This window comes from Talpa occidentalis, unplaced genomic scaffold, assembly GCF_014898055.3.
Source record: "Talpa occidentalis isolate TD23 unplaced genomic scaffold, MPIMG_talOcc4v2.1 talOcc4.10, whole genome shotgun sequence".
Taxonomy (NCBI): Eukaryota; Metazoa; Chordata; class Mammalia; order Eulipotyphla; family Talpidae; genus Talpa; species Talpa occidentalis.
The window spans coordinates 45,137,063-45,154,161 of record NW_023600993.1 but is presented as its reverse complement, the minus strand read 5'-3'; the positions used below and the strand labels follow the sequence as shown (position 1 = coordinate 45,154,161).

The 17,099-nt window shown below is 40.6% G+C and overlaps 1 protein-coding gene across 1 annotated transcript in view; it reads left to right on the top strand.

Moving 5' to 3' along the window:
* Window positions 1-2,673: 2,673 nt before the first annotated feature.
* CADPS (calcium dependent secretion activator) overlaps window positions 2,674-17,099 on the top strand; it is a 445,600-nt gene continuing 431,174 nt past the window's right edge. The window contains 3 exon segments of the mRNA XM_054695215.1: window positions 2,674-2,811; window positions 2,970-3,950; window positions 3,952-4,243. Of these exon segments, the coding sequence (XP_054551190.1) occupies window positions 3,808-3,950; window positions 3,952-4,243 (435 nt within the window). The 5' untranslated portion in view covers window positions 2,674-2,811; window positions 2,970-3,807.

Genomic DNA, 17,099 nt, shown 5'->3' with positions numbered 1-17,099 from the left:
ATTACCTAAAATAATACAGTGATCAATTATATAAATAAGGAAATATTCTATTATACAAGCATATACTTATGGATTTTTTTAATATTGTTTTTCCTTCCGATTATTTCTGTCAGATTTCAGGTCATCTCATTTATGATAAGTCCCCCTTCCATCAATTGAAAAAAAATGTTTAAACCTAAAATCTGTGGGAAAATACTTTTAATAGAATATCTAAATTTTTTTTTTTTTGGTCATTTTAAGGGACCTGTGTAGTGCTACCCTTCATCTTATAGAGGGGGAAACTTACAGATTTTATAGATGAGATTCTGAATCATAAAACCATTTGCTCAGAATAGCTCTGCTATTAAGTGGCAGAAGCAGAGTTGTGTCAGTTGGAAGTTGAATATTTAACTTGGCATAAAATTCAAATTTATCTGTTTTGGTGATCGTGAGCTATTCTTAAAAGTTTTAAATAAAAGACATTGATTGAATGAGATGAGTACATAGATTATGTGAACTTTATTGTGATGTTTAAAAAATATTTAATTTTGCCAAACTATCTTATAATAATAAACACACAAAACATTAAAATGGGCATTAAACTCAATTTTATTGATTAAAATACATGTATTTCATACATAAAATATGTAAAGGCATGATTATTTTTCCCTAAAATGTTTATCAATTGCCAACAAGTCAGATGTTCCCTCACATTTGTGGCCTTTTATACAATTGTAACAAACATTTCAGAGGAGATCATCTAAATCTAGATTAGGAATCCTGGTTTAGTGTCTCACTTATTTCCATTCTCCCTAGACTTTGCTTTCTGTGGGTGGGATTGGAAATTCAATGCTGTAACTTTTGCTTTCATGATATGGTCTCCAGATGGCTCACTAAAATGTATTCCATCACCTTGAGGTTATTCAAGTTTCCTCCAAAGCAGAACTGGAGGTGAGGGACAAACATGCAAGCACCTAAAATAGCTTGTTTGAGGATGTAAATAATCATGTATATTAGAGTCTATGGTGGAATTATATTTTTAGAAATAAAAACATGGATGTTAACAAAAGAGAAATAAATGTTTAGCATCTTTGGATGTCTTTTGGACTTTTTGTCATGTTCACCAAAATTTGCATTTAGGGAAGACACAATTCCTGGTTCACGTTCCTCAGGAGTTCTGGCTGGCGTATCCTCTCTTCAATAGTAGCAAAGGGTTATATCCCCAAAGACTTTGAATTAACTTTTGGTAAAAGTAAAAGGTATCTTTGAAAGGATGTACCTTTTAAAAGAGAGCAGAGCACACCATTTGAAAAATCATAGAAGTATGTCTAGTAAAATCTACTTTGATTGAACACTTATGGGGAGATTGAAAAAATTCTTTCATTTATCTAAGCAATGTTATATTTAATATTCAAATCATAGGCTTATATGATGAACAAAAGGCATATACTGAATCTGTTTTAATGAATATATTTTTAAAAACTCTTAATTCCAATGGAGTTTATAAAAATACAAAACTTAATAAAACTTTATTGTGGTAATTGTGAAATTCCAAATAACTCTGAAGACAGTCACTAAGTTACCAATGTCTATTGAGATAATTCTTAAATGCTTAAGCTTATTTAAATAAATATTTAATTAGTAAATAGTCTTTGTCTGGCCTTCAAGAGCGTCCTTTCTGCAAATCACCACATGCTCTCTAGAAAACGTAATCCATTTCTTTGTGTGCTAAACATGGTCCCTCCATTTGGTCAAATGGATTATTTATTTCAGTTTTTTCCTCCTTACTGACCCACACCCTATCTCCAAAACTTGGCCTTTTTCCCTATCACTATGGTTTTACAATTAATCTTCCCACTTGTAATATTTTTTCACATTCATTTATAGGGTTCCTGTCTTTAATTTTTAACTCCTCTTTGAAAGATGTACCATTTTCGTCCATTCCAGATCTTCATTCATGCCAGTTTTTAGCAGTTTGTTAAGTTGTATTTGTTGATATATTGTATTGAAATAAATGCTGTCAGTCTTTTCATATGTTTACATTGCATCTTCCAAAGGAAATTATATACTCTTTAACAAACTGTCTTTAAATCGGCACAAAATGTGTGATAGCCATAGAAATTGTGTCAGTGAGGTGAGGTGAGATGATGAAGAAGGCACCCTATGTGTCTCTTACAACATATATGCAACTTAATTTAAAAAATCAAGCAGGATGGAGTTGTTGGAGTTCATATGAAGCTAGATGTTGTTTTGAGTTAATTTTTAATTCTCAAACAGATTAGCCAGAAAGCTTCACTTGAGTAACAAAGCCTGTATACGGTACAACTCATGGTAAACTTGAAAATACATAGACAGATGTGATGTAAAATTTAAATTCATGCTATACGTTTACGATAACTCCTACGAGTAATTAAAAATAATTAGAGCTTTATAAAATACGTACGTATGGGAGGTGATGTGTCTGGGGGTTGGAGAGCAGGGGGGTGGGGAAGGAGTGGAGAGAGGTCTTTAGTTAGGCTAAGATGCCAGAGTGGCAGGGGTTGGTTTGCTTTCCATCCATCTGTGGGTCCTTGATTAGATTCAGCACGCTGGCTAGCTCCCCATCCCACCGGGTTTATTGGCCTAAGTGAAAGGAGCAGTGGGAGGAAGGGACCATCTGCTGCTTTAAATTGAATAGATAACCTAGAAGTCAGTGTGGCAGAGTTGAGGTATTAGATGTTGATGCCGCTGAGTTCTTTTTCGGCTCTCGGGGTCCCCACTCCTCAACCCCAATCCTCCAGCGAGCCAGAATGGAAGAAGAGTTAGGCAACCAGAAACCCTTCTGTTTCTCTGGTAGGTTCACCTCAGCAGCAAATACTCTCAGTTCTTAGTATTGAAAGCATGTTCATCATTGCTTTTGTGGATTACGCAGGGGCGGGGGCTCTACTTAAGTAGTTAAACTGCCTGGTCGATACACCTATCAGTCAAAATTTGTTTTCCTTTTATTTTAGTGAATGTGGGCGTCGGTAAAGGAAATGGCTGGAATTAGAGTGTATGCCTCAGCGCTCCAACGCCCCAGGGCTGAAGAACCTTGGAGACAGGCGATGCTCTTACCCGACTGGGATCTACCGACTTCCTCTTAGTGAGACTCAGATGTAGCGGCCCCCAAATTGAGAGCCCACTCTTTGCTGACAAGAAGTCATCGCTGGTTTGTGTATTTCTTCCTCCCCAACAACTTTTTTGCCCGCGGAAGGGGGAAGAGAGGTCGAGGCAATGGAAGCAGGGCATCCAGGAGGAAATGGTCCACAAGGGGAAGGCAGAGAGGATGATGATAACGCACTCGGGTCAGAACTGCAGCTCCGAGTCTTTGGGGACGCTCCGCGCTCTCCCCCCTCCAACCACCCTTTACGCCGCGGACACGGGAGAGTTAAGCCAATAAACACGTAAGCGCTGCTCCCTCCCCAATCGGCAAGATGCCTCTCCGGCTTTAGGCTGCATTGACAGCTTGCAACACTCGGCATCTTTTCTGGAGGCGCCTCCTTCAGCGGCTGCAGATGGCATCCGGCTGCGGGCTCGGGGCTCGCGATTGACTCTGCCCCCTGCCCACCTTGGGTGCACGGCGCACCTCTCGCTCCCTCCTCCCCTCGCGCTCCCGGGGTTAAGCCCAGCTTCCCAGCGCCGGGCGGAGGAAGCAGTCGCGGCGGCCGAGGCTGAGCAGCAGCGCGTCGGTTCCCTGATCTGTGCAGAAGCGCCCATCCGGGAAAGCCGACCCCCCAGCTGCCTCCTGCGCCCCCCACCTTTTGCGCCCCAAGCCGGGGACTCCGGGAACCCCCCGCCCCAGGCGCCACCATGCTGGACCCTTCGTCCAGCGAAGAGGAATCGGATGAGATCGTGGAGGAGGAGAGCGGCAAGGAGGTGCTCGGCTCGGCCGCGTCCGGCGCGCGCCTGTCTCCCAGCCGCACCAGCGAGAGCTCGGGCGGCGGCGCCGGGCTGGGGGGGCGGCGGGGCCGGGGCCGGGGTGGGCGCCGGCGGCGGCGGGGGCAGCGGCGCTGGCAGCGGCGGCGGGGCCGGAGGGCTGCAACCCAGCCCCCGAGCCGGTGGCGGCCGGCCCTCCAGCCCCAGCCCGTCGGTGGTGAGCGAGAAGGAGAAGGAGGAGTTGGAGCGGCTGCAGAAGGAGGAAGAGGAGAGGAAGAAGAAGCTGCAGCTCTATGTGTTCGTGATGCGCTGCATCGCCTACCCCTTCAACGCCAAGCAGCCCACCGACATGGCTCGCCGGCAGCAGAAGGTAAGCGCGCCCGGGAGGCCCTGGGAGCCGCTCCAGGACGGCACCAGGCGGGCGGGGCGAACAATGGGAACTGGCGGCGCAGCTGACGAAGTGGAGCAGGAGGAGGAGGAGACCGCGCCCTGGGGAAGGGGCTGCGGGGCTCCCTCTCCACGGCCGGGCCCAGCCCGGAGGGAGCCTGGAGAGGCCCGGGACGCGGACGGGGCCTGGCACGCAGCGCCGCGCGCCCGGGCCTCCCTTCCTGGCGCGCCGGGGAGCCAGAGGCGCAGGTCCTGTTTGTGGCCCGGAGGTCTCGGGAGGGACTTGCAGCCCGCGGCGCCCTGAGAGGCCTGGCTCGTCCGCCGGGTTCCCAGGACTCTCCCGCGGCGGGCGGCGGCGCTCGGCTCCGGACCCGCCCTCCTGGGCGTGCGCTCGGCGGGCGGAGGCACCTGCGGGTGGGGGCCGCGGTGCGGAGCGACTAGAGCGCCTCCGAGTCGCGCCGGGCTGGCCGGGGCAGAGAACTACCGCAGGGGCGGGCGGGGGGAAGCCCGCTCCGGAGGCGAAGCTGCCAGCGACTCCGTGAAGGGCACCCTCCGCCTCCGGCCGGGGTCAGCTGATCCCTGACCAGGGTCGCCTGAGGGTCTTCCGACGCGGCTTCGCGCTGGACCCTGGCTCCCTCCAGCTGCCCTTTCCTTGCTCACTGACCCTGGAGCTGGGGCGCGCCCTCTGGCTCCAGTGCCAGTGTGAGTTCCTCCACCTTCCTCTCTGACCCTCTCCTCCTCCCAAGGTGACTTCGCCGCCACCTTCTGGCTCTCTGAGGCCCTCCAAGCCCTGTGGCTGCTGACTTGATAAAGTGCAGCTGCAAAAAGCCTCGCAATTATAAGCATCAAAAAAGCTGCTTGTGTCGAAGGCTGGGGCAAGGCTGAGGCGGTTCCGGGCTGCCTTTGATGTGGAAAACAAAACAAAAATAAACGCCTGTTTCAATCAGCAGTTCCCCAGGAGGGGGAGTGGTTACTGCGGGGTGAGTGGCAGCGGCCAAGGGGTCAGGGACCCAGAAGAGCGAGTTAGTGAAGAAACCTTCTTTCTCTCCTCTTACTTAAATTGATCTGCAGCACCTGAGCTATCAGAAAAGCCAGTAAAGAGGGGTGGTGTAACCCCATCAGGGTTATGAGGCCAGTCTCTTAAAATAGTGAATTTCTCCGTTGCTGCCTTTTAAAACTGAATTACATGTTACTGTAGTAGTAGAGTGTTGGGTTTTCCTGTATTTATGCACCCTTATCTTGAGTTAGCACAGATTTCTTTGTTTGTTTTGCTTGTATGTGTACACACGCACCCCATCGCCGGTGATTTATTTCAGCTATCACGAGCTTAGGGATCAGTTTGATTAAAAGTAAAACTAATTTCCTGGTTGAGAAATAGGTGGATTAAACACTTCACTCTGAACTGCTACAGTGGCTTCTTGTTTTTCTCAACCTGTGCTTTGGAGTATATACAGTGAAAGTATTGGAGCAAAAGTATTCTCAGAGTAGCAAAAGTTTCCTTAGTTCTTTGCATATACCTTTCAGTTTGGGTATTATGTCCTCAAAATATGATTTTTCAAGCTTTTGCTTGAAATTATGATGGTGATTTGTGTCTTTATAGGAGGGAAAATTCCAACTCCAAAATTACTCCATTAAAACCAACCAAAGACATTCTATTCTTTTGGCAGTGAAAACTGAGGAAAAAATTAAATTTTTTTAAAAAAAAATTTTCTTCAGTTGTGACCTGAAGAAAAAATTAAAGCAAAATGCCATTTGTCAATCCATAGGTCCTAAGTGCTCTGTCCTTTTAAACAGAGGCTAAATTCAGCTTGAGAATGAGGAAAGAAACCCATTCTCACAGAAATCCAATTTTTCTAAACCAAACCTTCAGCCACCTGACAAAGATCAGCATGAGGCTTGGTTTTTCTGATCTTATTATATATTTTACCTGGACCCATTCAAAGCTGTGGTTTTGAGGGGGCAAGTTTTCTGTTTTTCTTATGACCTAACATCAGAGAGACTCCAGGACAGCACTCCAATGTGGCATTTGGTCAAACTATTTTTAGTTATTACAGAAAACTAGTGCTAAATGCCTACTCCATAAAGCTGCCTCAGGGCAGTTGGCTATACTGGGAAACTGGATAGTTCCTAATTACAAAAGAAAACGAGATTTTCCATTGCTGTATGTTTAAGTTTTTAGTGCCTTCCTGGGAAAAGATGTTTTGCTATTTTTCTCCAAGTAGAAACATTTTAATTTCTTTTTAATGAGGGATCATTGAAAGCAACCAAAAAGTTTGCATAATCATTGTAAAATTTAAAGCCAACAAATAAGATTGATCTACTAAAATTAGTCTTGTAGAAATACAAACTAGTCGTAAACTGAACATTAGTCTGTAATAGAATAGAAATGGGTGAACTAGCAAAAGCTAAAGGAAAAAAAATAATGTAAAAAAGGGAACAGAGTGACATGGAAGGAATTGCCTGTGAAAAAGAATTGTGGAATGAGGGAAAAGGAAAGATCATATGAAGTCTTTAAGCTACATCCCTTACACAAAGTTCTGTATCAACATTGGGGGAGGGGGCTATCTCAATCATACTGGTGGAATCGAGGATTGCACAGAGTATATTGACTTTATGGAACCAAGTAGTCTATATCATAACATGGTTGTCACTTTGTAGGTACCAACTATGTACAAGACCTTTCACTTAGATTTTTTTTTAACAGGCTTATTTTTTAAGTGCTTTTAGATTGACCAAAAACTTGAAAAAATAGTACAGAGAGTTCTCATATGCCCCACACTCAATTTCCCCTGATTATTAATCTCTTAAGAGTGTTGTAATACATGTATATAATTTAAATAACAATATTGATACTTTATAGTTAACAAACCTATAGTTTTTCAAATTTCCTTAGTTTTTACCTAAATTTCTTCAATTTTAAGTCATTTTAAGTTCTCCTAGTAACCCTAACAATATAGGAGTTACTGTCCCCATTTTTCAGAAGAGATATCTGACACTCAGAGAGGTATCATAATTTGCCTAAAGCACTATATCGATAGGTGAAATGTTATAATAGGACTTGAGACATGGGAGTGTTGTGATTCCAAGTCCTGTCTTTTTGATAGGCAACACTATCTAGAAATATTCTAGAGTGAAAAATAGAATCCTAGCACCCTGACAGCCTGGCCAGTGGGCTTCTTTACCCAAGGTTATTTTTATTTGAATTCACAGAGGCTGTCCCTGGCCCTCTGAGCACCTATCAGACAGTCAACATTGGTAAAATGGGAATTGAAGTACTAGTTTCATAAAGAATTTGATGGAGAGAGGTGGGCTGTTAGCTGGTAAAGCTGAGTGTTGGACTTGTCAATCTTTCCGTGTGGTTCTAGCTGGCAAAAATGTTTTTAAGTTCATAAAAGCAACTGGAAGGAGCAGAGAAAGAAAGAGGAGGTGACTTTGCTGGACAATTCTGATAGCTAATAACTTTGGTTTCACTTTTACTGGGAAAAAGGATACCTGGGCATTCCAACAATAGTCCTCATTAAAAGAAGGGACCTTAAGCAGACTATTTGAAAATGTATTTTATCACATATAGGTATATTTTTCTTTTGCTATTGTGAATCTAAATTTAGGTATGCTGATAATGATAATATATGACCAAAACAAAAATCTAGCTACTGGACTGTCACAATGATGATTTGGAAAACAGTTCTGTGCTTTTAACTTTTCTTTTGTCAGTGTGGTAGAGTGCATAGCTAGAAGTTGGCATGGCAAAGCTACACCATATGTTTCTAGATAATATAGTAACGATGATGGGTGGCTACCTCGTCTGAACTAGCTACTTATAGATGGTACTGAGGGAATGTAGAAGCAGGCACTATAAGCAAGTCTATGTAATATTTGGATTGATATGATCAATTTTAAAAATTGGCTAGGAATTATTCATAATGTCTGGATTACAAATCTCCAAAAAGAATTTTATGTGTGCATCTAGAGAAAGGGGTGTGTGTGTGTATGTGTGTGTATGCTGAGGGAAGGAGGTAATCCTATATATGTGTCTTTTCTATATAAACTTCTATTTCATTCAAGACTAGACTAAATGTGTTGTAAGTCAGGTTACTCATCTCCATGTGATTCAGCTTATATCCTTCCATTAAATTATGGCTAACATTGAGTCACAGTTAGCCATAGAGATTCCACCCTCATTCATTTACTTGACTTTGTTATTTGGTCATGACTTAAGAGCCCATACCTTTCATAAAATTTAAGATCTGATTATATATATATATATATATATATATATATATGTATATATATATGTGTGTGTGTGTGTGTGTATGGAGTAAGTAGACTATGTGTGTGTATATATATAGAGAGGGTATATATATATATATAAATACAGTGTGTGTGTGTGTGTGTGTGAGAGAGAGAGAGAGAGAGAGAGAGAAAGAGAGAGGAGAGAGACAGACAGAGAATGTGTGTATATTTTAAATCAATAATAGTGTTCATCATTCAGACATGCTTTGAGACTTTTGGGCTAACTCTAAATGCAGCGTAGGACTTGCATTTTAAAAAAATAAATTATTTTTTCATTTTTTTAAAGATTTATTTACTCATGCACATAAGAGCTGGGGTACAGGCCAGAGATGCGGGGGGCGGGGTGTGTGTGTGTGAGAGGATTCACCAGAGACAGAGAGAGGAATAGAACAGGCAGACTGGCCAAAATACACTGCGAAGGGGAGCAGCGTGAGGGACGGGAGAGGTCTGCCTTGCCATGTGGGTTGCTCCCTGGCCAGCCAGGGATTGAACTCGTGCTGCAGAGGCTGTGGATTGCTGCATAGCGCAGTGCTTAAGCCCTTGCACCACTTGGGAGGCCCAAAAAATAAAATATTTTAACCTTTTGAGAGAACTAAAAGACTATTAAAGCAGATATCCTTCAAATCAAATTATGTGTTTCTTCATCAGAGAAAGAATTGAGTTATTTAAATGTGCTTTCTGGCATTTTTTTCCCCACAATCTTCTTGGTGCAATGGACGGTAACTTTTATACACTGGTACTAGCAGAGACATACTGAAGATTTGGAATACCAAAAATGTAATGAGAAATTCTTTTCTCATTACACATGTGGAATAACCATATACTTCCCTAGAATTGGACTGAAGAACAAAAGAAACTAGATGTTTCATTCCTGAAGAATCATACTTATAACTCTGGTAAAAGTCAAATGACACAGAGATCTTTCCTCTGCAAAAGTGATTTAATACACAATCATTTGTTATCACATTGAAAGATAAGTATTGGTGATTTGGGGCCAGGTGTCAGCAAACTTAAGCTGGAATTATTAGCATATTTCTACTAACCTTTAACTCATTTCTTAATGACTAGTTTACTCCTTGCACCAAGCACTCTCTCAGGCTTGGTGACAGAAGGGGAAGACACTTGTAAGGATGCTCCCAAATTGGGTGCTTATATTCCAGTTTGGAAGATAACCTATAAACTCATCAATAAGTTGAGAATAAGAAAGTATTTCATCAGAAGATGCTGATTACAAATACTGAAGTCAACAAAGGGAAAATAAAATATGGTGCTCTTTCCAATTTTTTAAAAATTAGTTCTCAACATTAAAGTTATCAAGATATTTCCTATAAATATTTGTGTTTCTGACTTTTCATAATTAAAAGATATAGCAAAGTTGCACCTGACTTATGGGTACAAAAATCAATGGAAATAAGACGACCAAGTCATCATTTAAATAATAGAATGTTCTAGAACAAGCATACTTTCAGCTAAATGAGATTATATAAAATATAATCATATAAAATATGATTTTATGTCTATTATATCTATTACTCCAGGTGGCAGGACACCAGCTATCTGGCTCCTGCCAACACCAGCTCTTCTTGCACTTGCTGGACAGATATTGATGGGCTGATTCTAACCCCAGTAACACATCTGAGAAAAGAAACAGGAATTTAGAACTCTTTGTTCCTTCTCTGTGCCAATTAAAAGAATTTTAAGTAAGAAATTTTTTTTTTTTAAGGTCACAGGAACTTTTTTTTCTTTTCTTTTTTTTTTTTTTCTTTTAGATCTTTTAATGAACTTGGCTACTATCTCCTTCAGGAAATCTTACCCAAACCTTTATATTGGGTCTGATGTTCTCACTGATGTCTTATTTTCTAGCATGTCTCTAAGGAGAGGAAGTGAAGTCTTAAATACAGTCTGCCTCTGTTAGTGAAGAACACAAAGGGTAAACCATATAGGGCTCCAACTAATTTATGTTGTAGAAACATATCTCCAGTTACCTCCCAACTTGGCTTATTTATACCAACAACTGAGAAATTTCTGTTATAGAGAAAAATAAGCTTTTAAAGATTATAAGCAATTTTGAATTTCTTGTAATGACTGAATCCCAGTTGAATTTGTATCAATGTAGTCAGTGACTAATTGGCCAAACATTAAGTTAGAAAGGGTCAAGGTGGGAACTAAACCTCCATATTGGGTATATGGTCTTTAATAAGTTTTACTTCTATTTTTCTTTCTGAGGGAAAACAAGAGTGGGAAGTCAACAGCATTATGGTGAAACTTAGGCTGTTTAAAATGTTATCAGTCTCAATGTTGCCAAAGTTATATAATAGAATCTATAAGTTCTGTATATTTAGATATACATAAATATGCTGCTTTTCTCTACTTTTATTCTCTTGTGGGATTTTGGCAGTATTTCCTCTCTTACTGTAGCTGTCTGAAGTTCTTTCTGAGTGAAGTTATGAATAAATAATAACTATGGCACTATTACATATTGAGTGTGGTAATAAGAAAATGATGGTTGTGTGAAATATCTACAAAAAGGCAAAACTGATTTGGCATGGATTTTCCAATGCCTTGCACTAGTCAAAGGGAAAATTAGCTTTGCTAAGCCATTCCTTTCATTTTAACAAGCAAGAGAAACATTGAGAGTTTTGAAAAATGAATTATCAAACCCCCAAGTGTTCAAGTTTCTAGCTACTCTTCTAAAATTGGGAGAGATAGAAGTAAACTAATGATGTGCTGGTGTCCTTTTGGCAGCCCAGAGAAGGAGAATATCAACCTGTCATTTGGGATTTCTCAGGTTCGCTTGTGTATAGTAGGAAAGTTCTCAGATACTTTGAAATTAACTTTTTTAAATCCCTAAGTGTTCTAGGAGCACAGGATAACTTACAAACCTTCCAGGGGCTATAGTGTTTTCAAGAAGACAATGAGATTTTAGCAAAATCCAAAGCAGTAGAGTGGTACAGAGAATCTACCACACCACTTAAGAAAGCAAAGGAAAAACATGGAAAATTCTTGCAAATAATTATGCCTTCTGTTGCCCATGCAGAAAAACAGCCTTTTGGCGTGGATGGTATGCATAGAGTTGTTTAAGCAAATGAGTTAAAACATATCTTGAACATCTACTTTGGTGATTTTTCTGACAAGTACAGCAACTGTTGTCTATAAGGCAGCGTGTCATAACATACTGTGTTCAAAACATATCTTGGGGGCTCTTCCATATTCAATTTTTGTTTGTTATACATCATCTGACAACATTGTTTTGAGCCACTTCTACATTCAAGAAACTCAATAAATTCTGTAGGCAAAATATGCAAAAACATTTCAAACAGCCTTCCTGATCTCCAGAACCTGTCAATCTGGTTGAAAATTGAGGTAACCAACATAGAACATAACTTACAGGGTAATGCAATATATAGCCAGTTTATTAAATTGGTGTTTTTCAGATTTCCATCCTTGACCCTTGTTAGGGGTTGATTGTGTTCCCCAAAAGTCATGTGTCCAAACCCTAAACTGCAGCACCTCAGAATATGACCTTATCTGGAACAAGAAATGAACACCAAAGATTGCCAGAAAACAGCTAGAAGCTAGGAGAGAAGCATGGAATATATTCTTCCTCACAGCCATCAGAAAAAAACAACCCTGCCAGTGCTTTTCTTAAATGTCTCACCTCCGGAACTGTGAGACGGTCCATCCCTGGTGTTTCAGCCACCTAGTTTGTGATACTTTGTTATGGAAGCCCTCACAAACCAATCAGCCCTCTTCTCATCTCTAGGCCATTTTTCAGGACAAGCTCACTGCTAAGGATCACTTTAACTGCTAACATCTTTACATTTCTTGTTCTCAAATCTTTCCTCCAGTGCAGACCTCTCAGCAGACCTGCAAACATACATCTAGTCATTTACATCCTGCTGCTGAAGATGTGGTCTCAGACAGAGGCAAGTCAGGATATGCTTTCTTTTTTTTTTAAAGATTTATTTATGCATACAAGAGCTGGGGTACAGGCCAGAGATGCGGGGGGGGGGGTGACAGGATTCACCAGAGACAGAGTGGGGAACAGAACAGGCAGAGTGACTGAAATACACTGCTGAGGGGAGCAGCGGGAGAGACGGGAGAGGTCTGCTGCACCATGTGGGTATCTCCCTGGCCGTCCAGGGATCGAACTTGTGCTGCAGAGGCTGTGGACCACTTCATAGTGGGGTGCTCAACCCCCTGCATCACCAGGGAGGCCCAGGATGTGTTTTCTTATGGGTTTACAATGAGAGGAACTTGTACTAGAATATAAATCACCTCACCTCCCTCATATGGAATATAAAAAGCAAGACAAAGGAATAGACACAACAAAATCAAAAGAAACCCTAGAAATCTATCTGCAGAACTGAGGTATAGAGGGAGAAAGAGTTTGGAAACATGGGTGTGGGGGAGGGATGTTCGTGGGGAGGGGCCCAATGGACTATGGGGGAAGATTTTTGGTGCTCTGGTGCTGGGCATTGTGTGGTAACATATATCTGAAGAGGTGTGAACCCTCATACAGTATAACACAGTACTATAAATTGTGTACCATACAGTACTATAAACCGACATTACTTCAATAGAAATAATACAATTTAAAAATTCTTGCTGCACAAGCATTGAAAGTGAACAGCATAGTGATGAAGTTGATGTTATTTCCAGCACTAGCACATTATCTTGGTGAGGACCAATGACAAGCAGCTCACAGATGGCACAGATCTACAGATGACACTTGGGAGATCATTGCCCACCATGACACCTCCCCTAGGTAGTCCTCAGACCCCTCAACCATAGAATTTCTCCTCAAACGCCTTCACCCTCTATTTGCTCAGTGAATGGCCTAGTGGTGCTACTGTGTAATCAAGCTGATTCAGGCAAAAGTACACAACTCCCAATTTTTACTGTTGCTCATCCTCACCACCAAAAGATGTACATGTACTGTTGATGTTCCTCCAGAGAAAATCCATGCTCTTTATCTTTAACATTCACTGGTTCCCTGATTTGGGTCTTCAGGTTTGCTTGCACAGACTTTTGCAATAACCTTCTGTCTCCTTTCTTACCCACATTCCATCCAGTTATCAGAGTAACATCCCTGCACCATTGCAAGTTCTCTTGTGCCTCAGTGTCTTTGATGTGCCTCCAGCTTAAAACGACCTCCCCACCTTGCCTTCTTTCTCCCTCCTAGGTAGACCATGCTGCTAAGTCATTGGAAAAAACAAATAATGAATAAATAATGACTATTATGTTAATCGACTGTGTCACTATTTTATAAATTTAAAAACCTCTGCTCATGTAATCATTAGAGTAATGTTGTAAGATAGACACTAATCATCTCTACCTTATAGATGAGGAAAATCAGAAGCAAATCAGTTCAGAAATGTGTCTGAGGTCACGCATAGAGTAGTGACAGAGTTGGGCTGAAATCCAGATAATCTAACTCTACCCCATACTCTTAGCATTGTGCTGCAATGGAGCATTTAGCACACCTAACTTCAATGTATACCTGTCTATTTCTCCCGATTTTACAAAGATGATTTTGTTTGGTATCCTCTGGTGTCTCGTTGATAGTGCATACACCTAATAGGTGCCGAATACACAGTTGATGCATGAATTTATGGTTGTTGAATTGGTGATTATTTAGAAAATAGTAAATATCCCTTACCATTGGTAGCATGTTCACTGAGATATCTTTTCAAAACTGCCTTTGCGAGTATGAAGGTCATATATTCTAAATTCCTGGTTTGTGATTGATAAGAGTGAGATCCAGAGAGGCCCCACAGAACTATCAAACACCAACCTGGAGCTCATAAATGTATCTAGGGCTTTATCCACTGTACTGTCAGTCACAGATTTATACTAAGTAGGCTGGGGCACCAATGCACAATTGCAGACTTTTGCAGGTTGTAGTGACTCACATGTATTAAAATGTATCTCACATTTCATATCAACTTATTTTTTTTCATTATGAAAAAAACCAGACTGGATTCTTTTCTTTTAAATTTGCTTTTGAAACAGTCTGTCTTGGTTAATAAATGACTATGATTTCTCAAGAAGCATGGGATAGTCACAGAAGTTCTTGCAAGCTGGAAAAAACCAACCTCATCAATGGTTTTCAACTATAGTGATGTTGTAGGAGTGCTAAATTTTACAATGAAGTTGACATATGTTTGGAAATGACTTAATTAAACATTTATTAAATTTACATTTTCCAATTTTTGTTTTACATTTTTGGAGACAAAACATTTTATTTAAAATCTCAGACTTTTTAGGTGCCATGACACCGTGCTTCTGTTGCTTAACAGATAAAATAGCCTTTGTCCAGACTTGACTGAAGAAGTGCCATTTGAATTAAGTTTCAAGCTGGCTGAGAAGATCAAAGGATAGGGATATATATTGGGGGGGGGGACATCTTTAAGTATTCAGAGATGAGATAATGCAAAGCAAATTTGAGAGCCTCTGAACAAATGCAATTGTCTAAGAATCCAAAACTGAAGATGAAAGAAACAAGAACAAAAATTGGTTTATGATTGATGATGCCCTTCAACAGACAGTAAAGGAGTGGGAGGGAGGGGCAGGTGGGAGGGGCGACTTTATTTGTAGGCAGTAGAGATGGAGAACAACGCCAAGGAATTCTGAGCAGAGAGAGGCATGGCCAATGTAATGTTTGAAGATTAATGTTAGCTAAGAGTGTGGAAAGCAGGGAGAAGGCAGAGAAACGGAGAATGTAAATGTCTTCACGTTGTGATAAAAGGTCATGAATTAGGCATGAATGTTTTATCCAGCACAGAAAATCTTTCTAGTTTTGTAGGGAAATTTGTAGAAAATCTTAGAAAATTATGCCTCTATGTAGAAGTATCTCAAAACACTAGTTCAAAGGTATTTCACTAGAGCAAATATTGATCCTTATTTCTATTTCACTAGAGTCACTTTATGTATTTTATTATAATGTGTAGGGTATAAATGTTCGTTTTCTCTTGCAAGTCTTAGGAATCTGAATCAAGGAGTCTTGAAATTATATTTAAGTTCAGTGACCAATGTCTTTTTTTATGAATTATTTTATTTTATATAATTCTTACATCATTTTTCATTTTTGCATAAATGTATGCATTTTCATTTTGGTTATATTCCCCATACAATTCCCACCCCCTTTTTCTGACCCTAATCCCTCTTCTCCTCTCGGTGACCAATGTCTTGTGCAGGCGTGAAAACACTCCTGCATAACATTGTAGAGAACTTAAGACTCTTGGATAAAGACCATTGAGTGGGACCTGGTTTGATTTTTGGAAATGTGTATATGATTCCACTTTAGGTTTTAGCTGACCATATGGATACAGATCAAGCTTAATCTGGTCTCAAAAGGTTTTAATATAGTCCAGGTTAATATCAAGTCCAAAGCAGGAGAGAGGCAGTGTCCTAGCTTTTGGTGTTAGTGCGGGGTCTGGATAGAAAATGCCTAAGAGTGTCCAAGCAGATTATATGAGTTGTAACTACCAACAAATAATATCATTCCATCTCAAAAACTGACCTAGATTTGCATAGGCATGATGATAAGGTATTTTCAAACTGCCTGCCCTGCTTCCTTCCTTCTCATGTGTAAAGAGAATGATCTTTTTTTAATTAAATAATTTATTTATTTTTCTTTTTTTTATTTTATTTTTATATTCCCCATACAATTGCAACCCCCTTATTTTGACCTCAATCCCTCCTTTCCCTGCACCCACCCATAGTGTGTCTCTGGTTCATAGTTGTTTGTTAATTTTGATCTTTTTCTTTCTTATAGTTATTCTTTTTACTGGTCCCTTATTTAGGTTTTCTAGATTCCTGCTATGCATTAGACTATCTGGTATTTTTCTTTTTCTTTCTGGCTTATTTCGCTAAGCATGATCCCTTCTAGCTCCATCCATGTTGCTGTAAATAGCATGTGTTTATCTTTTTGATTGCTGAGTAATATTCCATTGTGTATATGTACCACATCTTCTTGATCCAGTCATCTATTTTTGGGAATTTGGGTTGTTTCATTAGCTTAGCTATGGTAAATAGTGCTGCTATAAACTATAGGGGTGCAGGTGCTCTTTGCAATTAATGTTTCTGTGTCCTTTGGGTAAATACCTAAGAGTGGAATAGCTGGATCATATGGAAGCTCTATCTTTAGTAGGTTAAGGAATCTCCACACAGCTTTCCATAGTGGTTGGACCAGTTTGCATTCCTACCAGCAGTGCAGGAGAGTCCTTTTTCTCCACATCCAAAGAGGATGATCTTAATGGTTAGATTCCTGAAAGTTATTGACCACATTTATTAGTGGACAGAGTTACTTACATTAAAATGGAAATATAACATTTCCAATAATCTGTCTTCATGGACATTCTCATACAGCATTATCTGTTTTATACTTCCTCTGTTAATAATAGCGATGATAAAATTTGTAAAGGGATAGAGGAAGGCGGCATACTTAGCCCAGTTTTCCAAAGTTCTAAAGGAAAGGGGGGCTTTTATTTTCTCTCTATCATTGTTATCTCTGTGTGTCACAAAGATAGATGGCATTGGCC